We start from the raw sequence: 26897 nt of genomic DNA, 5'->3' as shown, positions 1-26897 counted from the left end.
ACGTCCAACTGGCCATCAGCAAGAAGGTGCCGACAGACATGTCAGCTCTGCTTCTAGCTCCTAAGCGACTTTGTAGTATTTTTTTTGTGTGTGTGTTATTTCTTACATTATTAGCCCGGAACGTTTTTTTTTGTGTTATTAAATACAGCCGGAAATAACTTTTGGATATCAGAGTGGCGGTAACATCCCAGCATTACGACCAGAAATATGACTTTCCCGATTTGGATCCTTTGTTCGTACACCACAGGGCAATCAAACTTATCCCAGAGGCTGCTCCAAGTCGCCGCCGGCAGAGAAGAGGTGTTTGGAGTGGACTTCTAGTCATCCACCGCTTCCGAGTATATTACTTGCTAATGTTCAGTCCCTGGACGATAAAGTAGACCAGCTCAGGGTGAGGATCTCCTTCAAGAGAGACATCAGGGACTGTAACATACTCTGTTTCACGGAATTATGGCTCTCTCGGGATATACTGTCCCCGTCCGTACAGCCAGCTGGGTTCTCAGTTCATCGTGCAGACAGGAATAAAGAACTCTCCGGGAAGAAGAAAGGCGGGGGTGTATGCTTCATGATTAACTACTCATGGTGTGGTTGTGATAACGTACAGCAACTCAAGTCCTTTTGTTTACCCGACCTAGAATACCTCACAATCAAATGTCGACCGTATTACCTCCCAAGAGAATTCTCTTCGGTTACAGTCACAGCCTTGTATATTCCCCCTCAAGCTGATACCACGACGGCCCTGAAGGAACTACACTGGACTTTATACAAACTGGAAACCACATATCCTGAGGCCGCATTTATTGTAGCTGGGGAAACGCTACCGAAGTTTTATCAACACATTGATTCTAGTACTCGCTTAGGAAAAACACTAGATCACTGGTACTTGCCTTTTTCGAGATGCCTACAAGACCTTCCCCCGCCCTCCCTTCGGCAAATCAGATCATGACTACATTTTGCTCCTCCCTTCCTACAGGCAGTAACTCAAACAGGAAGTTCCCGTGATAAGGTCTATTCAAAGCTGGTCTGTCCATTCAGAATCCATGCTTCAAGATTGTTTTGATCACACGGACTGGGTAGCCTCAGAATTACTTTGACGCTTATGCGGACACGGTGACTGAGTTCATCAGGAAGTGTATAGGGGATGTTGTTAGAAACCGTGGATAGATGGCAGCATTCGGGCAAACCACCGCATTTAACCATGGCAAGGTGACTGGGAATATGGTCGAATACAAACAGTGTAGTTATTCCCTCCGTAAGGCAATCAAACAGGCAAAATGTCAGTATAGAGACAAAGTGGAGTCGAAATTCAACGGCTCAGACACAAGACGTATGTGGCAGGGTCTACAGACAATCATGGATTACAAAGGGAAAACCAGCCACGTCGCGGACACCGACGTCTTGCTTCCAGACAAGCTAAACATCTTCGCCCGCTTTGAAGATAACACAGTGCCACCGAAGCGGCCTGCTCCCAAGGACTGTGGGGTCTCGTTCTCCGTGGGTAAGACATCTAAGCGTGTTAACCCTCGCAAGGCTGCCTGCCCAGATGGCAACCCTAGCCGCGTCCTCAGAGCATACACAGACCAGCTGGCTGGTGTGTTTACGGACATATTACATTTCTCACTATCCCAGTCTGCTGTCCCCACTTGCTTCAAGATGTCCACCATTGTTCCTGTAACTAAGAAAGCAAAGGTAATTGAACTAAATGACTTTTGCCCCGTAGCACTTACGTCTGTCATCATGAAGTGCTTTGAGAGTCTAGTTAAGGATCTTATCACCTCTACCTTACCCTTTCCCATCTGGACAAGATTAATACCTACGTCAGAATGCTGTTCATTGACTATAGCTCAGCCTTCAACACCATAGTACCCTTCAAGCTCATCATTAAGCTTGTGGCCCTGGGCCTGAATCCCGCCCTGTGCGGGTCCTGGAATTCCTGACGGGCCATCCGCCAGGTTGTGAAGGTAGTAAACAACACCTCCACTTCGCTGATCCTCAACACAGGGGCCCCACAAGGGTGCATGATCAGCCCCCTCCTGTACTCCCTGTTCACCCATGACTGCGTGGCCATGCATGCCTCCAACTCAATCAAGTTTGCAGGTGACACAACAGTAGTAGGCCTGATTACCAACAGTGATGAGACAGCCTACAGGGAGGAGGTGAGCGCCCTGGCGGAGTGGTGCCAGGAAAATAACCTCTTCCCTCAGCGTCAACCAAACGAAAGAGCTGATCGTGGACTTCAGGAAACAGCAGAGGGAGCACGCCCCTATCCACATTGACAGGACCGCAGTGGAGAAGGTGGAAAGTTTTAAGTTCCTCGGCGTACACATCACTGACAATCTGAAATGGTCCACCCACACAGACAGTGTGGTGAAAAAGACACAATAGTGCCTCTTCAACCTCAGGAGGCTGAAGAAATTTGGCTTGGCCCCTAAGACCCTCAAACTTTTACAGATGCACAATTGAGAGCATCCTGTCGGGCTGTATCACCGCCTGGTACGGCAACTGCAACACCCTCAACCGCAAGGCTCTCCAGAGGGTGGTACGGTAACCAGGGGCACACTGCCTGCCCTCCAGGACACCTACAGCAGCCGATGTCACAGGAAGTCCAAAAAGATCATCAAGGGCATCAACCACCCGAGCCACTGCCTGTTCACCCCGCTATCATCCAGAAGGCGAGATCAGTACAGGTGCATCAAAGCTGGGACCTAGAGACTGAAAAACAGCTTCTATCTCAAGGCTATCAGACTGTTAAACAGCCATCACTAGCCAGCTACCACTCAGCTACTCAACCCTGCACCTTAAAGGCTGCTGCCCTATATACATAGACATGGAATCACTGGCCACTTTTTAATAATGGAACACTAGTCACTTTAATAATGTTTACGTACTACTTTACTCATATTTATATACAGTATTCTATTCTCTCCTACTGTATTTAGTCAATGCCACTCCGACATAATATTTATATATTCCTTAATTCCATTCTTTTACTTTTAGGTTTGTGTATTGTTTTGAATTGTTAGATATTACTGCACTGTTCTGTTGGAGCTAGGAACACAAGCATTTCACTAAACCTGCAATAACATCTGCTGAATATGTATATGTGACCAATAAAATTTGATTTGACAAACGCAGACCACATGTATAGCGTCGTGTAGGCGAGCGGTTTGCTGATGTCAAGGTTGTGAACAGAGTGCCCCATGGTGGCGGTGGGGTTATGGTATGGGCAACAAACGCAATTGCATTTTATCAATGGCAATTTTAATGCACAGAATGGCTGTGACGAGATCCTGAGGCCCATTTTTTTTTTATAAAGGTATCTGTGACCAACAGATGCGTACCTGTATTCCTGTGAAATCCATAGATTATAGCCTAATGAATTTACAGTTGAAGTCGGAAGTTTACGTACACTTAGGTTGGAGTCATTAAAACTTGTTTTTCAATCACTCCACAAATTTCTTGTGAACAAACTATAGTTTTGGCAAGTCGGTTAGGGCATCTACTTTGTGCATGACACAATACATTTTTCCAACAATTGTTTACAGACAGACTATTTCACTTATAATTCACTGCATCACTATTCCAGTGGATCAGAAGTTTACATACACTAAGTTGACTGTGCCTTTAAACAGCTTGGAAAATTCCAGAAAATGATGTCATGGTTTTAGAATCTTCTGTTAGTCTAATTGACATGATTTGAGTCAATTGGAGGTGTACCTGTGGATGTATTTCAAGGCCTACCTGCGAACTCGGTGCCTCTTTGCTTGACATCATGGGAAAATCAAAAGAAATCAGCCAAGACCTCACAAAACAATTGTAGACCTCCACAAGTCTGGTTCATCCTTGGGAGCAATTTCCAAACGCCTGAAGGTACCACGTTCATCTGTACAAACAATAGTATGCAAGTATAAACACCATGGGACCACTCAGCTGTCATACCACTCAGGAAGGAGACAGGTTCTGTCTCCTAGAGATGAACGTACTTTGGTTCGAAAAGTGCAAATCAATCCCAGAACAACAGCAAAGGACCTTGTGAAGATGCTGGAGGAAACAGGTACAAAGTATCTTTATCCACAGTAAAACGAGTCCTATATCGACATTACCTGAAAGGCCGCTCAGCAAGGAAGAAGCCACTGCTCCAAAACTGCCATAAAAAAGCCAGACTATGGTTTGCAACTGCACATGGGGACAAAGATCGTACTTTTTGGAGAAATGTCCTCTGGTCAGATGAAACAAAAATAGAACTGTTTGGCCATAATGACCATTGTTATGTTTGGAGGAAAAGGGGGGAGGCTTGCAAGCCAAAGAACACCATCCCAACCGTGAAGCACAGGGGTGGCAGCATCATGTTGTGGGGGTGCTTTGCTGCAGGAGGGACTGGTGTACTTCACAAAATAGATGTTATCATCAGGAGGAAAATGATGTGGATATATTGAAGCAACATCTCAAGACATCAGTCATCAAGTTGAAGCTTTGTTGGAAATGGGTCTTCCAAATGGACAATGACCCCAAGCATACTTCCAAAGTTGTGGCAAATTGGCTTAAGGACAACAAAGTCAAGGTATTGGAGTGGCCATCACAAAGCCCTGACCTCAATCCTATAGAAAATGTGTGGGCAGAACTGAAAAGGTGTGTGCGAGCAAGGAGGACTACAAACCCGACTCAGTTACACCAGCTCTGTCAGGAGGAATGGGCCAAAATTCACCCAACTTATTGTGGGAAGCTTGTGGAAGGCTCCCCAAAACATTTGACCCAAGTTAATCAATTTAAAGGCAATGCTACCAAATACTAATTGAGTGTATGCAAACTTCTGACCTACTGGGAATGTGATGAAAGAAATAAAAGCTGAAATAAATAATTCTCTCTACTATTATTCTGACATTTCACATTTCTTAAAATGAAGTGGTGATCCTAACTGACCTAAAACAGGAAATTTTTACTAGGATTAAATGTCAGTAATTGTGAAACACCTAAGCCAAATACATTTAAACTCAGTGTATGTAAACTTCTGACTGCAACTGTATTTCAATTGACGGATTTCCTCATATGAATTGTTCCTCAGTAAAATATTAAAAATTATTACATGTTGCATTTTTATTTTATATATACAGTGCACTTCGAATAGTATTCAGAACCCATTACTTTTTCCACATTTTGTTACGTTACAGCCTTATTCAAAAATGTATTAAATAATTTTTTTATTCATCAATCTACACACAATACCCCATAATGAAGGTTTTAGAAAATTTTTGCAAATGTATTACAAATAAAAAAATGTATTTACATAAGTATTCAGACCCTTTGCTATGAGACTCAAAATTGAGCTCAGGTGCACCCTGTTTCAATTGATCATCCTTGAGATGTTTCTACAACTTCATTGGCGTCCACCTGAGGTAAATTAAATTGATTGGGCATGCTTTGGAAAGGCACACACCTATCTATATAAGGTCACACAGTTGGCAGTGCATGTCAAAGCAAAAATCAAGCCATGAGGTCGAAGGAATTGTCCGTAGAGCTCCGAGACAGGATTGTGTCGAGGCACTGATCTGGGGAAGGGTACCAACCAATGTCTGCAGCATTGTAGGTCCCCAAGAACACAGTGGCCTCCTCCATCATTCTTAAATGGAAGAAGTTTGGAACCACCAAGACTCTTCCTAGAGCTGGCCGCCCGGCCAAACTGCGAAATCGGGGGAGAAGGGCCCCTTGGTCAGGGAGGTGGTCAAGAACCCGATGGTCACTCTGACAGAGCTCCAGAGTTCCTCTTTGGAGATGGGAGAACCTTCGAGAAGGACAACCAACTCTGCAGCACTCCACCAATCAGGCCTTTATGGCTTCCGAGTAGTGCAGTCCAGGTTTGGCCGGGGTAGGTCGTCATTGTAAATAAGAATTTGTTCTTAACTGACTTGCCTAGTTAAATAAAGGTTAAATAAAAAATAAAAATTATGGTAGAGTGGCCAGACGGAAGCCAATCCTCAGTAAAAGGCACATGACATCTCGCTTGGAGTTTGCCAAAAGGCACTGGAAGGACTCTCAGACCATGGGAAACAAGATTCTCTGGTCGGATGAAACCAAGTTTGAACTCTTTGGCCTGAATGCCAAGCGTCCGGCCTGGCACCATCCCTATGGTGAAGCATGGTGGTGGAAGCATCACGTTGTGGGGATGTTTTTCAGTGGCAGGAACTGGGAGACTAGTCAGGATCGAGGGAAATATGAACAGAGCAAAGTACAAAGAGATCCTTGATGAAAACCTGCTCCAGAGCGCTCAGGACCTCCGACTCGGTAGAAGGTTCACCTTCCAACAGGACAACGACCCTAAGCACACAACCAAGACAATGCAGGAATGGCTTCGGGACAAGTCTCTGAATGTCTTTGAGTAGCCCAGACTTGAACCCGATCAAACTTCTCTGGAGAGACCTGAAAATAGCAGTGCAGCAACGCTCCCATCCAACCTGACAGCGCTTGAGAGGATCTGCAGAGAAGCATGGGAGAAACTCCCCAAATACAGGTGTGCCAAGTTTGTAGCGTCATACCCAAGAAGCCTCAAGGCTGTAATCGCTGCCAAAGGTGCTTCAGCTAAGTACTGAGTAAAGGGTCTGAATACTTCTGAAATATGATACTTCATTAGATTGTTTTTGCAAAACAATCTAAACCTATTTTTGCTTTGTCATTATGGGGTGTTGTGTGTAGAGTGATGAGAAAAAAAGACCAATTCAATCAATTTTAGAATAAGGCTGTAACGTAACAAAATGTGGAAAAAGTCAAGGGGTCTGAATACTTCCGAATGCACTGTAAATACTGTATATACCTAATATACTGTATGATATCAGTTTGTTGCTGCTACAGTATGTTGTTCATTCTAAAACGCTGCCTTGTGTGTATGTTCCTAATCGTGTGTTTCACTCTTAGCTCTCGGCACTGCAGAGCCAGCTGGAGTTCCAGGAGACGTCTATGGTGGAGAAGTCTCTGGTCAGCAGGCAGGAGGCCAAGATCCGAGAGATGGAGACCAAGATGGAGTTTGAGAAGACGCAGGTCAAACGCTTGGAGGTGAGAGCAGTCAGGGGGGCTGAGGGGCATTCTGGAGGAGGAGTGTTGGTTTTTGCCTGGCGGCCTACCCAGTGTGTGTGGGGGGGGGCAACTTTTTGGGGAGCAAATGAAAACCATTTCCTCAAGATGATTGACTCCCACTACCTCCACCCACCTCTGTTATACCATGCAAGCTTTTCCCCCTCAGTGCTGGGTTCAGCCTCACATAACCTTCTTCTAGCTCGGACTGTTAGCATATCAGAGTTAGTTAGAACATCTGCTCTGTTCGTCATCGGACTAGCTCATATTCTATTCACCCCACAATATAATTTGTTATTCTGTCAGTTTCAAATTACATTCTGCGACAAACGTTTACGTGAAGGATAAAGGTTACTGTTCGCACACAGTCAGGGAACATTTTTAATCAATTTTCTGCCCCTCTGACAAATGCATCTTTGCTCATTTTGGCAACTTTTAGACTTGTAATTACCAGCAATGTGCAGACAGCCAGACACACTGCTTTAACTCTCTCAGATAATTCCTATCTTTCAATGTTCTGCACTGGCTGGAATAATAGAAAGACTGGCTAAGCATTGTTCAGCTTTGGGAAAGATGCATCCAGAGTTATAAGGGGTTTTAAGGTCATATTTACCCATGTCTTTTTGCTACCCATGGCATTTGAAACCACTATTTAATGAGTAGGCCAAGTTTCTTGCCCTTATTTGGAGAAATATCTCAAGGCAAGGAAGTGTAGGTTTTTCCTCACCTGAATCCCCTTTTAGATATGGAGTATCTCTCATAGCTGCATGCATGATAAGGTCTCTGACCTGTGCCAGATACTGTATAGGCTGTCAGTGCAGTGGTTCTTCTAACATGGTCCCTGTCTGCTGTTGGTCATTCAGAGCCTGGTGGCCCGTCTGAAGGAAAACCTTGAGAAGCTAACAGAGGAGCGGGATCACCGCAGCACCAGCGAGACCCGGGAGAAGGAGCAGAACAAGCGGCTCCAGAGACAGATCAGAGATATCAAGGAGGAGATGGGAGAGCTGGCCAAGAAGGAGGGAGAGGCCAGCCGCAAGAAACATGAGCTGGTAAGACCCAAAGTCACAAATGGGCCGAGGGGACTGGGACACTGTACAGACTGCCTTTTTACAGTGGGGCACTTTGAAGATATTAAATAACGGCTGCAATTCCCATCAACCTTGCATTGTTCTGGAGTATTAGACATTCAGGGAAATGAGACCGACAAAGAGACTTCAGAACTGGTCAGATGTAGATGTAATGCTGGGACCTTAGCTTAGATTTTCTCACTCTCTTCCAACAGGAAATGGATATTGAAAGCTTGGAGGCAGCCAATCAGAGCCTGCAAGCGGACCTTAAACTAGCCTTCAAGAGGATTGGTGACCTCCAGGCTGCCATCGAAGATGAGATGGAGAGTGACGACAACGAGGACCTCATCAACAGGTATAGCTGTCTATTTAGTGCCCGAACATATATTCACTTAATAGAATTGCTGAATTTACCTCATGTCCTCTCATGACAGCAAGTGTCAGCTAGTGAGCACGCACTCAGCATAGAGAGTAGCTACTGTTACACAGTTAAACTGTAGATAAACTCTGCAGCAGAGGGAGATTGAGAGAGAATGACCCAGTCAGGATGGATGTTCCATTGAAAGAGGCTTTGGATAAAGCGATCAGAGAACTCTCCCCAGACTCTGTCATTTCTTATTCACACACTCTGAAAGATTTATGCCCTGAAAACTGCTGGGCTTAATTTTCTGGCATTTTTTTTATTGAAATATTACTCCTGTATTTGATGAGATAGGCGGCTAGCTAAAGCTACGTTAGTGAAATCGAGTTCTGTCCCCTCACGTTCCTTATTTATTTACTCGCTCTGTGCTCCCTCCAAGCCTCGTTTGTTTGTTTGTTTATTTGTTTGTTTATGAGTGCAGTCCCGGGGAGAAGGCCTTTCTTCCCTCTCTTCCTCCCAGCAGTAAATAGCTCTGTGGGTCAGGTTTGAGTATACTGTGTACTCTTCTCCACGCGGTAACAGGATGTGGATCAGGATGATGTGGGGTGCAATAGGCAGCGGTTGAATCACTCTCACTGGGAGGAAATATCTTTAATAGAACCACAGGGTCATCACCGTAGAATTAGGGATTAAAATACTTCATAGGATCTCTATGGTCATCATCATCAGCCATGATATCCACAATGATTTAGGATGTAGATCCTTCAAGCATTAGCCTATTCATCACGTTCTTTTGGTTTACTTGGACTGTACCTACCAACTTCCTGTCTCTCTTTTCTTTTGTTTGTTTTGTGTTTGTATTCTTTGTTTCTTTGTGTCTCTGTCTGTCATCCTTCACCATGACCAGTTTACAAGACATGGTGACAAAGTATCAGAAAAGAAGGAACAAAACGTGAGGAACTTGAGCTCATGTTTGACATTGTTTGTTTTAACCGCTGTTTTGGAATAGTCTGTTGCCCTTCACTGGAAAAGATGCAATATCAAGCAGCAAATCTATTGTCAATGTTCAAGCCATCTCATATAAATTCAAGTTTAGGACTTATGATGTAGTTCATATGTCACTGAATAAGGACTGAACTATGGGATACCATTCAACAAACAAGCTCAGTGATACTGCATCGTTATTCCAGGGCTCAGCTATTCCCCCATAAGCTAATTTGCTCCGCTCTTCACTGCATGACGCCACATGCTGAACTGCATGAATGCCATTGACAACATGCTTTTGTAAACCAAGCATGAAACATCCCTTCCCCAGAGTGTCTGTGTGGTTATTCATCCAGTAACCCCTTCAACTGAGGGTAACACATAATACCTAACAGGTGTAGTAAGCATCCATTGCTGGGTAAGTGTGTTGCCCCTCTGGTCAGTCCTTGTGGTGTCCCCCAGGGCTCAGTTCTTGGACCTCTGGGGTTCTGTCGCACACCACTGTGCCACTGTGCCTTGTTTGAACAGCGTTATGTGCCCAGCGGCCACCCCCTGCTCTCAGGGCCTACTGAATATTTCAGAGCCTTGCTCTGGGGTGGATGTGAGACGTGACTGTCTGCCTCTGACGACGGAAAGACGGAGGGTGTGTTCTTAATCAATCTTTCACACTCACTATATAATGCAGGACCCTCAAATGTCTTACAAAAAGCTCTTTGCTAGTCTGGGAAGTGGCTCACACGTAGTGTTAACCTCTGGCTCTGGGCCATTTCAGTCCCATGTCAATGTTCCCTTACAGTAGTCACTGACGTTTCTGCTGTTAAACCCTTGTTAAGCAGAATTGTGTAAAGTGCTGCTTTTTGTTAAAGCAGAAAGGGTTCTGAATGTTAAAGGTAGACTCAGCGAGATGACGTAGATGGAGAAAGTAAACAGCATAGTGGGTCATTTTCCGCAACAACTAAGAGCGTTGAAGCGTGAGGTTAAACTTGTCCTCTGTTTTGGTCCTGTGGATGCCACACTGTGAACAGCATGTAGTAAACCCTTGCACATGCACAGACACTGTATGTGACTGTCTGAGAGCGAAGTCTTGCATCTCACTCATCTCATTATCTGTGGTGCTGCTCGTGGTAACGTCATTTCGCTACCTTTAATGCTGGACTTGTACATTACAGTAGAGCAGGTATTCCCAAACCCCCAGGGGTACGCGCAATGCCGTCGGGGGTCCGTAAAATAAAAATGTGAATTTTTTTCTTTCTTTTTTTTTTAACGTTTTTTTCTTCTTCACATTTTCAAACAGTCTATATATATTTTCCAACGGGGCTATACATTTGGAGGAGTTTTTTTCTCACCTGAGTAGCATCGTTTCACTGCCAAAAATAACATTAAACCATCTAGTGTTCAGCGAAATAACAACACAATGTCAAATACAGGTAGCCTAGTCAAATAATTAACATCCAATCACATTAACCGTTACTGTCTCGTGGGAATTCCACTAACGGTCCGTATGTAGCCAAACGTAGCTGCTGCTCATGTTGGTATCTGTACTGATGGCGCAAAAGCCATGACAGGGAGACATAGTGGAGTGGTAACGCACGTTCAAGCAGTTGCTCCTGACGCCACAGTTGCTCCTGGTACACTGCAGCATCCACCGAGAGGCTCTTGCTGCCAAGTGAATGCCTGACAGCTTGAAAGACGTTTTGGACTCTACAGTGAAAATGATTAACTTTGTTAAAGCATGGCCCCTGAACTCGTGTATTTTCTGCACTATGCAATGATATGAGCAGCGACCATGTAACGCTTTTACAACATACAGAAGTGCGCTGGTTATCAAGGAGCAAAGTATTGACACTTTTTTTTATTTTTTATTGAGAGACAAGCTTAAAGTTTTCATTACTGACCATTTTTACTTGTCTGACCGCTTGCATGATGACGAGTTTCTCACACGACTGGCCTATCTGGGTGATGTTATTTCTTGCCTGAATGATTTGAATCGAGCATTACCGGAACTTTTCGCAACTATATTCAATGTGTGGGACAAAAGTGAAGCTATGATTAAGAAGTTGGAGCTCTTCTCTGTCTGCATTAACAAGGACAACACACAGGTCTTTCCATCATTGTATGATTTTGTGTGTGCAAATGAACTCAAGCTTACGGACAATGTCAAATGTGATATAGCGAAGCACCTGAGTGATGACGCAAACTGGATTCATCCTTTCATGCCCTGCCTCCAGTCCACTTACCGATATCTGAACAAGAGAGCCTCATCAAAATTGCAAGAAGCGGTTCTGTGAAAATTGAGTTGAATCAGAAGCCACTGCCAGATTTCTGGATTGGGCTGCACTCAGGGTATCCTGCCTTGGCAAATCGTGCTGTTAAGACACTGATGCCCTTTGCAGCCACGTACCTATGTGAGAGTGGATTCTCGGCCCACACTAGTATGAAAACTAAATACAGGCACAGACTGTATGTGGAAAATGATTCAAGACTGAGACTCTCTTCAATACAACCCAACATTGCAGAGTTATGTGCATCCTTTCAAGCACACCCTTCTCATTAACCTGTGGTGAAATATTCACAATTATGAATTTTCAAAAGGTTTTATATGTAAGATGGTTAAATAAAGGGCAAAATTATTGTTATTATATTATTATTTGTGCCCTGGTCCTATAAGAGCTCTTTATCACTTCCCACGAGCCGGGTTGTGACAAAAACTCACACTCATTCTTATGTTTAATAAATGTATCGTATAGTGTGCGTGTGGCAGGCTTACAATGATGGCAAATAACAACATTTTAGAGTGTGCTGACCCTGGTGCTAGAGGGGGTACGCAGCTTAGTTGTTGAATGTTTGAAGGGGTACGGGTCTATAAAAAGTTTAGGAACCACTGCAGTGGAGAATACAGTGTTGGGAAGTTCATGTAACTTAGGTATTAATTGGATGGGAGACCCCAGCTGTTCTTTCCAGGGTTTTTGTTATTGAATCATAATAACCATGTACTTTGTTTTTTAGCACTAGGCAGTAATAGTAATATGGCATTAATAGCTACTGATTTGATGAACGTTTTGTTGGATGGGCACGTACATAATACATAGGAGTAATGGGAGACTATTGATTGACACAGAATTGCGTTATTTCAATGCGCTATGCTTTAATTTCGGTTTTCAAATAGATTGGAAATGTAATCCATGTCTGTCGTTGTTTGATCACGAAACAGGCGGCAAGTCATTTTAGACTAAATGAACAACATCAGGATGAAATCATTTCCAAGTCGCTTTAACAAAACAAACCTGCGTCACAATCTCCCCTTTTTAATCTGGTATTGGAGATCACAGCAATTCTCCCAGCGTATGTGTCTTAATAGGTTTTGAACTGATGCGTATGCCCGGCTGGCTGGGTTGAACCCCCATAGGGAGCTGCTGTCTAGGCTGAGCTGCCTAATAAAAGCCCCAATATTCTGGGAATCAACACCCAGGGACACCAAGGAGGAGCAGGGCAGAGGGAGCAGAAGAGGGTCCATAGGAGCTAATGATGAATGTAATAGTGTGTAACAGAGATGTACAACCACTGGAGGCAGATTGTCACAGACAATTAATGTCTCCCTCCACACGCTGTGTTTGTTTGCCTCCCCTGGGCCCTCGGCATGGCTTAACTAATGGTATGGCGGTCAAGGATATAAATTGTGTGTGACACCATGTGTGAAGCGCTCGATTAAAAAGGGCCCGTCGTCCCGTCGGTTTTGTTTTGGCCCTGGCATGGGGTGGGAAGGCCTCTGGTCTGAATACATCTCCTCCATTTACCCACTGGCTCCTCCTCGGACAAAATGCACAAGGGGAAAGAGATGCACATCCTTCAAGTCATCAAAAAAAAACATTTGAATCTCAACAGGATTGTACCTGTATAAATGAATAAAAAAATGAGTGCTCAAGGAAATTCTCTCCATGAAGTAATGGAATTATGACTATTTTGTAGAGAGGGTTTCGACATTGATTTTGCATAATGATAGCTAATGTAATTTTGCCCTGGGGAACGCAAGCGATGTCATCAAGGTCAAGAGAAAAAAATACCAGCCTTTTTTTATTTCTTCAAAGCAACATCAGTGCTCTTAGTATTCCTGGAGCGGCTATAGTTCTTTAAAGCAGTATGTTGCCAGATAAGTGAACGGATAAAAGACAAATCTTAAGAGGCTGGGGAGGTGTTGACTCGCAAAGCCCAACAAACACACAAATCCAAGTGTTTGGTTTTTTTCTCTGAGGAGACGATCAGAGTAAACAGCTGTGGAATTGTCTGCTCCGGTTAGCTAACATTAGCTCCTTTTTCCCAGGGCTCCTTCACTCTTTGTTTACTCCCCTTATTGACAAGGCCTCTGTGCCATAGACAGCCAGCCGCTCACTCACAATAACAATTCTCACTGACGTTCCCCACATTGCAGGCCATGCCTGGCCTATTAGACAAAGTTTATTACAGCCTCCCTCCTAGAGAAATGCTTTTATCTCGACTCCCAACCCTTCCCTTCTTAACACTGCCATCTTAGTGCCTAGCATTTGAAGTTATTGTACAGTTTAAAACAGAGTGGGCTAGTTATGACCAAACCCATAATTAAATAGTTTCTTCAGCGATCAGGGGAGGCTCTTGTATCTCTGCCTCTTAATGATTTTAATTGTATCTACTGTATGTGCTTGTGGGCCAGATTAAGTGCTGAAAAACTGATTTGCCTAGTTAAATAAAGTTAAAATAAAAAGTGTTGAATAACCTATTTTCTTTCTCTACTCCACAGCAAGACAATAGGTTTTTAAAAGCAGATGTGGGTATTTTGACCCCCCCCCCCCACCCCCAAGCCATGTCTCAGTTTTATTATTAAGCTGTAACACCTTAATTTCGCAGCACCACATGAGTGTTGGGCTCTGACAGCACTTAATGAGTGTCATGCTCTTTTCAACTGTGGCAAATTTCTAACAACCCTCCATTTCTCCTCACGCTTCGCAGTAGGCTGTCGACGCTGTAATGATAATTTAGAGAGAAAACAGCTCAACAACCGAACTGTGCACCAAATCATTTTATCAAGAGCTCAACTGCAATTTTGGGAGACTGTGGATGGAATAGATAAGTGAGAGAGATGAAAGTGAAAATCTCTCCATTTTGTGCCCACTCTCTTCAGTTTCCACTTCATCCCATTCCTGGTCTCTCTCCTTGTGCTCTGTCTTAACTCGAGTGGCTTTGGATGAGAGGGAATGGAATTTAGCCCTCTTTGGGCAACACACAGTGCCCCATTTCCAGCTAACCACAGGGCCACAGTGATAACACTCCTAACAGTGACAACAAGTGTGGGGGGGGTGTTTCCTATGTCTTCTAGGATCTAGTGCATGTGGTTTTCTGCGGTCTTCTCTTCCAAAGTAATAGATGTGGTCCTCCTCGGGTGCCTCACTAACACTTCCAATACAGAATCTTTCTCTCCGTCTTTTTCTCTCTTCCCTCCATCATTCTCTCCTCAACTTCACTCCATCTCTCTCACCCCTCCCTCCTTCTCCTCTCTCTCTTCCTCTTTATACCTTTTTTCTATCACTCTCTTCTATCACTCTCTTTCAGCTCTTCCCCACCTCTCTTTTCCTCTCTTCTCCCACTGACGGTGTGTTTTGTCCCTCCCCTCCACACAGTGAGGGAGACTCATCTGACTCGGAGGTGGAAGACCGTGTGGACGGTGTCAAGTCCTGGCTGTCCAAAAACAAAGGCTCGACCAAGAACCTCTCAGATGACGGCAGCCTCAAGAGCGCCAGGTCAGTATGGCACCTCCATCCCCCTGGGTCCTATCTTCACCACTACCAAACACCCACACGCACACATTCCCCCTGCTTACAAAGCAGACTAAATAGATTTTAGTATCCAGTCACCCCCTATCAGGATTTTACGTGGTCCAGCCTAGCACTTAGCCTCCAATGCAGATAAAACGATTGGAAGGAAACACTTGGCTAGACATAGGGGGGGTGTTATTATTATTATTACTGGTGTTTCCTTCATCCTCTTTGTCTTTTATTGTCACTGCCTTGATGACAGCCGCCTCCCTGGCAGATGTATCGACATGCCCGGATGCCAGCTGGCATGCATACCTACACCCTCCTCTCCCCCTCACTTCCTCTCTCCCGTTCTCCCCTCTCCCTGAGATTAATGGATGTATCTGCCAGCTGATAGCTTCGGTTGCCCTAGATTTGTCTCCTTACCAGAATATTTAACTGTCCCAACCCCCACCCCCCTTCAGCCGCTCACAACTTTGAACAACTTTTAAGAGTTTTTAAATCTCTCTTAACTGTGTCTCCACAGACACCCTCCCTTTCTTCAGAAGAGCTCAGTTCCTTGATCCCAACTCTGTGTGTTGGTTAAGACGTGCACACACACACACACACACACACACACACACACACACACAATTGGGAAGTGTGTGTCCAGCACTCTTGCTGAATCACTCAACATATTTCACCACAATGAGCTGCTTGACTAGAATTCTGTGTAACATTTACATACAACAAATTAAAATGCATACCCCATACTAAACTATTTAAATACCATGACTTTGATTTTGTATAAAGGAATTGATTAGGACAAGACAGCACATGTTGTTTGATGTCTTGTTTTTGTTGTGTCCATCTTGCGTTGTGAATCCAAATAGGCATTCTCTACCCTACAGTCATTTGAATCATTGTTCTATCTACTTGTCTTTACTTTCTTCCTGCTGAATTCAATCTGTTGCTCATCCAATTCCTGTTTTAAGTATCATTCATCTCTCTCCTTTAAGTTTGTAATTCCATCTATCATTCTTTCTCTTTCTCTTACTCCTCTTCCACTTCCTCCATATACATCAACATTTCTCTGTCCTACCACTCCTCCCTCTCTCTCTCTCTCCCCCTTCCTGCCTCCATCCTCTGTCTAGATTTGCCGTAAACGTAGATGCAGAGGAAGGGAAAGAGTGGAAAGAGGGTAAGGAATGGAAAGAGGGCAAAGAGAAAGAGGTAGATCAGAGCAGGCCGGTGTCTGTGATGAGTTCCCTGAGCTACAGGAAGCGCTCCAACATCAATGACTCCATCGGAGGTAAAGGGGACGACAGCTCCCTCTTCAGTTCCCTCAAGAAGGACCAGGAGTCCCAGGAGTCTATCTCCTCCTTCCGTAAAGCCAAGCCCAAAGGCTCCTTACCCCAGGATGACTCCTACTCAGTCAGCTCCAGCTCCTGGAGGAAGTCCCAGACTGGGAACGATGATGACCGTGGCTCGGTTATCTCCCAGGCCTACACTGAAGCCACCAGCAGGGCTAGGAAGGGCATGGACAGCCGCTGGGGAGACTTCGACAAAGAGTCCACCGTGTCCTCCATGGCCCCCAGCCGGGCCTCCGTCGCCACCACGCGCCGTGGCCTGAGCCCAGACGACACCATGCCCAGTCCCCTGAGCCGCCGCAGCAGCACCTCCGCATACCGTATGGACGAGTCATATGGAAGAAGTGGTATCAGCCCCAGCAGCCCCTCTCTCAGTCGCCGTTCTGGGGGCAGGAGCCCTGGCAGTGTGAGCCGTGCTGACTCACGCATATCTGACTTCCGCAGCTGCCGCCTCAGCGAGTTTGATGACATGGAGGACGGGCACAGCGTGGTCTTCACCGAGCGCACCTCGGCCTACAGCCCCCACTCTTCCACGGGACGCAGCCTGTCCATGCCCCCACCACGCGCCCGCTCCTCCTACAGAGATGATGACGAGCTCCCTGACACCTCGGACGTCAAGCCGGCCACCGTCGGCCACCGCAACTACCTGGACCCCGACCTGGAGAAGGCCATCAACGAGGTGCTCAACTTCAAACCCATCAAGTTCAAACGCACCAGCCTGGAAGACTCAGAGGCCGAGGCAGGGAGGAAAGAGGGTGATACAGAGGATGACGGGAAGGGTGTGCTTAGTGTCAGGGGGAGAGGCGACCGGGAGGTGGACAGCGGGAGCAGCACCAGCAGTCTGAGACGGTCCGCGTCGGCTGTGGACTGTAGGAGGTCCTCGAGCAACAGTCGCAGCCACAGTCGCAGCCACAGTCGCAGCCACAGTCGCAGCCGCAGCCACAGCCGCAGCCACAGCCGCAGCCACAGCGGCAAGAAGAGCCAAGGTAAGAAGAAGAGGAGGAGCCACCGCTCCGAGTCAGACAGCTCCAATAATGACCGCCGCAGCAAGAAGGGCAGCTCCAAGAGGAAGGGCAAGAAGTCCAAAAAGGAGTCTTCTTCCTCATCCTCGGATTCAGAGTCTGGCTCCAGTTCAGGTGCCTCCACCGTCTCCTACAAAAGCACCAACAGCGTGAAGAGAGCCCCTGGCCGCCAGGCCTCTAGCCCAGAGGGGGAGAGGGAGACGGGGACGCCTGCTGAGGGGCAGCCCCTTCCGAACAAGAAGGAGGAGAAGAATAGGAAGAAGAAAGTGGACAACCTGATGATGAAATATCTGTACAGACCAGACAGTGACTGAGGCTGGCAGTAGGTGTTGCCTGGTGTGGACTGTGTCTACTGCATGGTGTGATGATGCTAACCACAGAGAGAGAGGTTTCTCAGTCAATCCTCTTCTGCTGAGTCTCACATTCAGCGGACCCCCCTTTTATAATCTAACCCAAATATCCAGTCACCTTTTGAAAACATCAGTTGTGTTATGAATGATACATCACTTTGACTTAATTGACTTATTCCTGTTAGGGTTTCAACATTTCTGTAGAAATTTAGAATTTCACTTGGTTCATCTCAAGACATTTTTGTTTTTTAATTACACTCCATCCCTAAATACTAATTGAAGTAATTGAGGTCCTTAATTCACAGAAGCTCATCTGAAGCAATTCCAATTTACATCTCTTCAATGGCAGTTGTGACATTGCTTTGCACTGCTGTAATTCCGTTATGGTATTTTTGGGGGAAAGAGAGAGAAGGGTATAAGCGTGTTGTGGATGCATTAACAATGTCGATTAGCCTAGCAGCAGGGATGTTAGAGCTGAGGAAAAGGCTAAGCTCACGTGGATGTAACCATAGTGCTGCTCACTAATTCTCCACCCAAACATCAGCCTGATTTATGGCGCCGGAAATAAGAAAATACCAGGTGTCGTCAATTACGATGGCCGCCATAGATTTCCCCCTCCAATCCCCTTAACTCTGGGTGTAATTAGACCCACTGCATCGATTTACACAAGCAGCCAGTACATTTAAGATGCACGATTGACAGTAATTAACCCTAGGTTTGCATAATTTACATGGTCTTGAATGTTAAATCAGGTTGAAACACGCAGTAAGCAGGTAGAATATCTAAAGACAGAGAGAGGGTACTTCAGAGTTGCTCTACTGACGGAAGATTTGATCTATTGTTTAGAAGCCATTAGAGTGAAAAAAAGGTTCACTGGTGTTTTGTTTAAACTGAATGGTATTTGATTGTCCTACACTTATGAGCCCAGGCAGTGGGTGTGCCTACACTGTAGGTGTGCCATTGTTCTGTTTTTGGAGAGGAAGCCACAGAGCATAGCAGATTCATTCAACCACAAACCAGAACCATACTCCATCACATGCTCTCTGTGGAAAAAGTATACTTTTATGGTGTCTAAAACTGTAGTTTTAGAACTAGAGCTACGGTAGTATGCATCCATCCATGTGTTTGTGCACATTTAGTTGGTTGAAGCACAATATGTCTAACATTACATAAAATGTCAGAACATTTGATCAATGCTTGGTAATGATCATGCCCCACTGTGTAACTATCTTCTGGACCTGTCTTTGATTCTTTCTCTCCCTCTAGTCCTCCTAGCCGAAGACGGTTCTGCTTTGACAAATCTGATGAAGAAGAGGAAGAAAAGAAAGAAGGGGGTGCATCCCGAGGGTCCTACCGCTCCAGAAACACACGGGGCAGCTACCTGAACAACAATGACAGTGAAGACAAGCCCTCTGAGACAACATAGTTCACACACACACACCAGCCAACACACCCTGCATGTTGAGAGGGCCCCAGTGGTGCTGTTATCACACACAACCACTCTACTGTTCTTCTAACCCTGCAACATGGCAATGATACTATTACTATCATTATTATTCTACTGTTACAAAGCAGCTTGCATTGCTAAGGTCTAGAGAAGGTGCCATAGTACATCAGTGTACAGTACACAACACTAATGGTTTCTCTCACTCTCCACTCCACTGGGCCAACCATCTCTTAGTGTATTTCACCAGTCACATGTGACAATGTCTCCATCTTGGATCTTGGCCCCTCCAGTTGAACAGCATCTCCATTAATAATGGCTTGTCTCTCCTGTCTCTGCTGGCTGCATGAGGACAGCTGCTGCTTGGCTGGCGCCATCGTCTCCTACTTCCTAGACTCTGTCATCGTCATCATGGTTGTAACTGAGCCAAAGAACTAGCTCTGTTCCCTTGTGTTTTATCACTGCATCGGGGACCAGAAAGAAAAAAAATCTAACAAAAAAAGACGGAGCAAATAAGTACCAAAAAAGCCTTTGTTGCAAGTAGATGTGTACACTGTGTTATTGCTTATCAAGTAGATGTGTACACTGTGTTATTGCTTATCAAGTAGATGTGTACACTGTGTTATTGCTTATCAAGTATATGTGTACACTGTGTTATTGCTTATCTGAGTCCTGGTAAAAAGACCAGAGTTTATTTTTGGGAGAAGTGCCGTTGATATACAGAACATAGGGTCCTCTACAGCTGTGCTTAGATTCTGGCTGCAGCGCCGCGCCGCGCCACCCCCCTGAAAGAAGATGCTTTCATCGGCTCATCTGCTTGTTTTAAATTGCTTGTTTTAGCAGGAGAATAATGTTTCCTAACAGGAAGACAACAGAAGAGAGTTGCAGCACCAAACTGCTTTGTGATGAAAGTTTAACCCTTCTCTTCTTTTTTTCCATCTTTTTGTTTTGATGTTTGAAAGAAGATAATTTGTTTTCGAGAGTCCTGCCATCAAGAAAATGAATTTCCAGGAGGTTGGAGCGTAGCATACCCTATGAAATGCCTTGCCTTTTATTTCAACTTGAATTGAACTAAGTACTTTGCAGAAATGCTTTTGGGGTGAGAGTCTTTGGCTCAGCTGTTTTTTCTTCTTGTCATTGTGGTTGTTGTTGTTCTCATGCTTTTCACTTGTTTTTTCTCTCCATTTGATGTTTGCTTTTCAAAGGGAAGATATTGAACACCATGCTTTATGGTGGTTTGCCTTTAGTTTATATCTCCTTCAACACCCATATGTTTTCTTTTTCTGATAAACCATACTGGATTACACATGGATTACACATTCAACCCGCATGTTAAATCCTCCTGTCTTGCATCACCACTCTGTAAACTGGATATAATGCATTCAAATCCTTTTCAGTGTCTTTGAAGCCTATTTGTCATGTAGGATTCATCAGTATTCTGTCCTGAACCAATGCTACTGTTCATAACAGAGCAGCAGTTTAAGCAGGAAGATATTAAAGACCCATGCTTTTACGGTTGCTTGGTGTTACATTGAACCCTTCGGCTGTCTCTTTAGTATTTATGAATTAGCGTTAATGAATTAAGCAGGCCTGCCAAAATGTGTATTATCCACCTGTACATGGCAAGTGGGGCTGAAAGGATTTTGATGATATTTTGCGTGAAGGGAGAAGTTTGGTACGTTTGTATTATACATGCTTTTTAAAGACACACCTATCACCTTTTTCCTCTATGCCAGGTTTTCCCAAACTCGGTCTTGGGGCCTGCTAGGGTGCACGTTTTGGTTTTTGTCCTAGCACTACACAGCTGATTCAAACAATCAAAGCTTGATGATGAGTTGCTTATTTGAATCAGCTGTGTAGTGCTAGGACAAAAACCAAAACGTGCACCTGGGGGGGCACCAGGACCAAGTTTGGGAAACCCGGCTCTATGCAGTCAACATGAGTTTTAAAAGGAATTGTAAACTGTTTTATGATCTCGTTTTATGATACTCTTAAACCTGAGTCATCATAAAAACACCAGGCAAAATAAAGAAATGAGCCAACATAACATTGCTGACTGTACACATTAATATTTATATAAATATCTGTACTGATTCATGCTAGCTTTCAAAATATTATATTTTTATTTTCGTTATTGAACAAAATGACCACTTATTATGAGTAATTTTGCATTACAGTTTAATATATTGTAAATAAATGACTCAGACTGTAATTTTATTTTCTCTGTGGGTTTTTGTTTGACATTTTCTGCATTGGTGTTTCAGCCTCCAAGCTCCTATCTGTCTTTTCAGACTTAAATATGCACATTAGGAAATAGTCTCCCACTTAACATTTCTGGAGGGCATACTGGGGTATTTTTTTTAATGAAAGGCAAATAAAAATTAATTCTGTTCTCTGATGCATCCACAGTTTTTTTTCTACAGATTTGAGAAATGTCAACAGTATCACTGACCCTAGGGCTAGTAACCGAAAGGTTGCAAGTTCAAATCCCCGAGCTGACAAGGTACAAATCTGTCGTTCTGCCCCTGAACTGTTCCTAGGCCGTCATTGAAAATAAGAATTTGTTCTTAACTGACTTGCCTAGTTAAATAAAGGTCCAATAAAACCCTGACTCTGAGGCCTTTCAAATCAGGAACACAAGTTCAATTGACTTTGGCCTTTATCTTGTTTCCAAATAAATCTTTTCCCTCTCTTGTGTATGTTTTGATGGCAAATGATTTTCAGAGCGAAGAGAAATGGATTACCAAGCATAGTGCTTTCTTCATCATCTTCAACACAACAGCTATTAGCAAGGAAACCGTGGTTACTGTGTGGGAGATGCCACAACCACCATGGTAAATGCCATCCGTTTCCAGCATTATGTTAGCATTAGACCTACTGTACCTAACTATAGGGGCAAGGTGCAGCTGATAGCCGAGTACTGAACTGAACAAATGGAAGCCCATTGTACTTATTTGTACTTAATTACAATTAATGTTTGTACCAAAATATTAAGGTTCCTTGGTTAGTCTTTGACAATCGTCACCTCCCTATGTAACTGGAGGCACGGAGTAGCAGATACCATTACATTACTGTATGTCCCAACAGATAACCATTGACAGAAATCATCATCTCTCCACCATTATCAAATACGACAGCCATGCCCACATTGCCAAGGTGACCTTTTAATCCTGCACCTTCCAAATACCATTGTTCAGAATCAATGCATGTTCTCTACAACAGGGCTACTGCTCTCGATTTCATAAAGTAGCCACTCAATCACGGTCTCTCTCATTGTAGTTGACTGGGTTTGAAAAGTGGTCGCACAATGTCCTTCAGCACTAAATGTGATATAACCCTAGTATAACGTACTTTACTTTTCATTCACACACATAATTGTCTTTGAAATGCTACAATACAAGATAATTCTCCATGGACCTATATAGGGGAACACTATAACTGTGAAGAATGTCAATGAGCAATATTTTTATGATGGGCCTTATTCTATCGTAGCACTGTCATATAATTGTCTGGTCTTTGAGAATTGCTGATAAGATAGAAATTGTTCTGGAAAATGCTAGAAGGACAAGGGATTTACATTTGGGGAGGAGCAATATCTAATCTGTCAAGCAGACAATATTAAATCTCCTTTTTTGATTTGGGCGTAGATTGTGCCATGCATTTTAGCCCTCATTTAACTCTGTGGATCCTCTCCTGCTGTGATCAGAAATCGAGCCATTCGAGGTTCTGTTCTAGGAAAGATGTGAGGAAAAAACGACAAAGTATCCATTTCTATCTCATGTTAATGAAGAGTTTAAAGACTGTGGGCGACAGGTCTGCTTTGTTTTTGTATGAAAGGTATGGGGCACTTAGGGCACAAATGACTGCCTCCCAGCCAAGCTAATGAGGAATTATCTAAAGCAAAGAGGATGACATCTCCGATTATTGGTGTTGTGCCATGTTATAGGCCTTTAGTCAGTCATAACATTACTAAATACTTTAGCCTACATAACATCACTAAATTATTTCCATCAATATGCCCATGGCATTTTAGCAGTGATTTATTTGACACATGATGTGTATTAATAGGTTGTTAATGTCAAGTAAAAGGCCACTAGATGGTAGGTGCTAAATGGATGCTTGACGTATCTGGTTCACACACGTCAGAAGCTTTAATTGAAACTGAAATGTTCATTTAAAATATAAAAAGCTTTCATCTATGAATCACTTCTGCTTATTATTTTTCATGAAATAACAGTATACATTTCTCAGGTTAAACTTTTCCTGTGAAAGTGTGTTTGGAATTAAGACTTAATTGCAAATAATTATAGACTTTAATTAAGAAGTGGGAAAGCTTGTGATGCCGTTATTTGAGTTTGATTGATCTTCGTCATCGTACCATCTGGTAGGGAATGTTTTTATTGAGATTGATTCATCAAAATCAGAGTAATTATGACAAAGATCTTCTAAAATATTGCAAGGAATTACAATTATGTATGAAGAATACCTTTAACAGTTCTAAAAGCCTGCTCTTGTTAAATGTCCTTGCACCCAGTTTGACATGGTAATACTTTATAATTTCTTGGAAATGTCTAAGTACCACATTTGCATTCCAGAATGACATCCAGAATCCAGACATTCCAGAATAACATCCAGAATTCAGACATTCCAGAATAACATCCAGAATTCAGACATTCCAGAATGACGTCCAGAATCCAGACATTCCAGAATAACACCCAGAATTCAGACATTCCAGAATAACATCCAGAATTCAGACATTCCAGAATGACATCCAGAATTCAGACATTCCAGAATAACATCCAGAATTCAGACATTCCAGAATGACGTCCAGAATTCAGACAATCCAGAATAACATCCAGAATTCAGACATTCCAGAATGATGTCCAGAATTCAGACATTCCAGAATAACATCCAGAATTCAGACATTCCAGAATAACACCCAGAATTCAGACATTCCAGAATAACATCCAGAATTCAGACATTCCAGAATGACATCCAGAATTCAGACAATCCAGAATTCAGACATTCCAGAATGACGTCCAGAATTCAGACATTCCAGAATGGCATCCCCTCTATACTACAGGATGCTTCTCGCACATCCAATGTCTTTATCTGCCAAACCGTTTTAAGGCACAACATTAGTGTCATGTCATGCTCTAATTGTCTCACGTATGAACACACTCTTGGACTGGCGCTGAGGCCTGTGGGTGGACTCTGATTTGTGTTAGCAGAGTGTCATGCAAAGTCCTCTTCCTGGGTCTAACAGTGTACCATACGGCTTCCTCATTTCAGACTACCTGGGAAGACCTCAATTGCATACTCCTCACGTCCTTTCTCCTCGTCTCCTTCTCAAATGGGTTTTGAGAAGGAGATGAGAGAGGACACAAGAAGTATGCAATTGAGATCTTCCCCGTTTTCTCCCTGCTATTCCCACCAACAGCCCGCTAGCAGGAAATGGTCAAATGTGTGCCCGTGTTTGTAAGTGATTCTGCTTCCTCCTGCTCATTGGGAGTTCTCAGAAAGACTTCCCTAAACTAGCGGGTATCCAGACATTGGACATCGTGGGCAGAAGCCACCTCTTCCTGTAGCTACACTAGCCAGAGGCAATAGGGGGGAGAGCTAGATTTACATCGGAAGGGATGTGTTGCTCAGTTTCTAGATGGCAGGCAGCAAATTAAAAAATAAATTATACATTCATTAAAAAAACTTTACGTTTGGGGCCTTCCTGCAATTATATTTCTCCCTCTTTTCAGATAGAACTGAATTGAACTGAAGCTTCTGTCCAGTAGATTATTAACTCCCACCTATTGAATCAGTATAGCACACTATTCATGAGAATAGTGAAATAGTGCCCAAAATAGTGCCCATTTGGTAGTTACCCTTGCCAGAGAGGGAGAAAGAAGAGGGGAGGGAAGGATAACCACTCCATCCACCCCCATGGTTCTCTGAAGGCAGGCAAAGCAACAGCGTTTAGGCTATATTAGTCGACCTATTCAACATATTCATCAACCTGACGAACAGTGGTTAAATTGAGTCGGGCTCCTGCACCTTGGGTCAAGAGAAAAGTAGGATCAAAAGTAGAATAAAAGTAGGATAAACCAAAGTAAGGGTTATTCCAAACGAGGGTTAGGGTTGTGGTTGAGACTACGTTTAGGGTGAAACTGGGATGTGGATATGAGGCTAGGGTTAGGGTGGAGGCTAGGGTTAGGGTTGTGGTAGAGGCTAGGGTTAGGGTTGTGGTAGAGGGTTAGGGTTGTGGTAGAGGCTAGGGTTAGGGTGGAGGCTAGGGTTAGGGTTTGTGGTTGAGGCTGAGGCCAGTGTTAGAGTTGATCTGGGATGTGGACAAAGGTTAGGGTTATGCCATAATTTTGGCACAAACCTAACCCTAGCCTCTACCACAACCCTAACCCCAACCTCCACCACAACCCTAACCCTAGCCTCTACCACAACCCTAGCCTCTACCACAACCCTAACCCTCTACCACAACCCTAACCCTAGCCTCTACCACAACCCTAACCCCAGCCTCCACCACAACCCTAACCCCAGCCTCCACCACAACCCTAACCCCTGCCTCCACTACAACCCTAACCCCAGCCTCCACCACAACCCTAGCCTCTACCACAACCCTAACCCTAGCCTCTACCACAACCCTAACCCCAGCCTCCACCACAACCCTAACCCCTGCCTCCACTACAACCCTAACCCCAGCCTCCACCACAACCCTAGCCTCTACCACAACCCTAACCCTAGCCTCTACCACAACCCTAACCCCAGCCTCCACCACAACCCTAACCCCTGCCTCCACTACAACCCTAACCCCAGCCTCCACCACAACCCTAGCCTCTACCACAACCCTAACCCTAGCCTCTACCACAACCCTAACCCCAGCCTCCACCACAACCCTAACCCCTGCCTCCACTACAACCCTAACCCCAGCCTCCACCACAACCCTAGCCTCTACCACAACCCTAACCCTAGCCTCTACCACAACCCTAACCCCAGCCTCCACCACAACCCTAACCCCTGCCTCCACTACAACCCTAACCCCAGCCTCCACCACAACCCTAGCCTCTACCACAACCATAACCCTAGCCCTAGTCTCAACCCAAACCCCAACCCTAAGCTGGCTCAACCTTACTCCTGACCCGCCCAAATAACGCTACCCTAACTCTGAATTCTCAATTTAACCCATGCTGACCAACCTGGCTTTATCAAATGAGCTGAATTTAAACATCACCCTTGGGCCAAGAGCAGCAAACAGTGAGTTGAAATTCCCTCCCTTTCCCTAGATTGTATATTGTTTTGTCCAGTTCCTGTAACTACTTCACCACATTAGGATGTGTGTGATTCCTCCCACTCTGTTTGCAGGCAGGCAGAATGCCTTGAGTTTTGAACCTCCCACCACCATCATGCCCTGGAGACCTCTCCCTTGCCCTCCTGCTTCATCCTCCTCCCCCGTAGGTCCCTAACAGGGC

The 26897-nt window shown here is 44.4% G+C and overlaps 1 protein-coding gene across 13 annotated transcripts in view; it reads left to right on the top strand.

The window, feature by feature from the left end:
* The window catches only part of LOC106581247 (unconventional myosin-XVIIIa), a 182775-nt gene extending 160960 nt beyond the window's left edge, over positions 1–21815 (top strand). For 9 of the 13 annotated variants that reach the window (XM_014163170.2, XM_014163169.2, XM_014163172.2 and 6 more), the window contains 7 exons: positions 6907–7044; positions 7926–8111; positions 8345–8484; positions 9398–9442; positions 15123–15242; positions 16391–17950; positions 19245–21815. In XM_014163170.2, the coding sequence (XP_014018645.2) occupies positions 6907–7044; positions 7926–8111; positions 8345–8484; positions 9398–9442; positions 15123–15242; positions 16391–17942 (2181 nt within the window). In that variant the 3' untranslated portion in view covers positions 17943–17950; positions 19245–21815. The remainder of the gene's footprint in view (positions 1–6906; positions 7045–7925; positions 8112–8344; positions 8485–9397; positions 9443–15122; positions 15243–16390; positions 17951–19244) is intronic. The other 4 variants (XM_014163171.2, XM_045703874.1, XM_045703880.1 and 1 more) reach the window with 3 other exon arrangements.
* Positions 21816–26897: the final 5082 nt, after the last annotated feature.

This window comes from Salmo salar, chromosome ssa20 (genome assembly GCF_905237065.1).
Source record: "Salmo salar chromosome ssa20, Ssal_v3.1, whole genome shotgun sequence".
NCBI lineage: Eukaryota > Metazoa > Chordata > Actinopteri > Salmoniformes > Salmonidae > Salmo > Salmo salar.
Note: the sequence above shows the minus strand (reverse complement) of the source record. Positions and strands in the feature narration are given on the sequence as shown.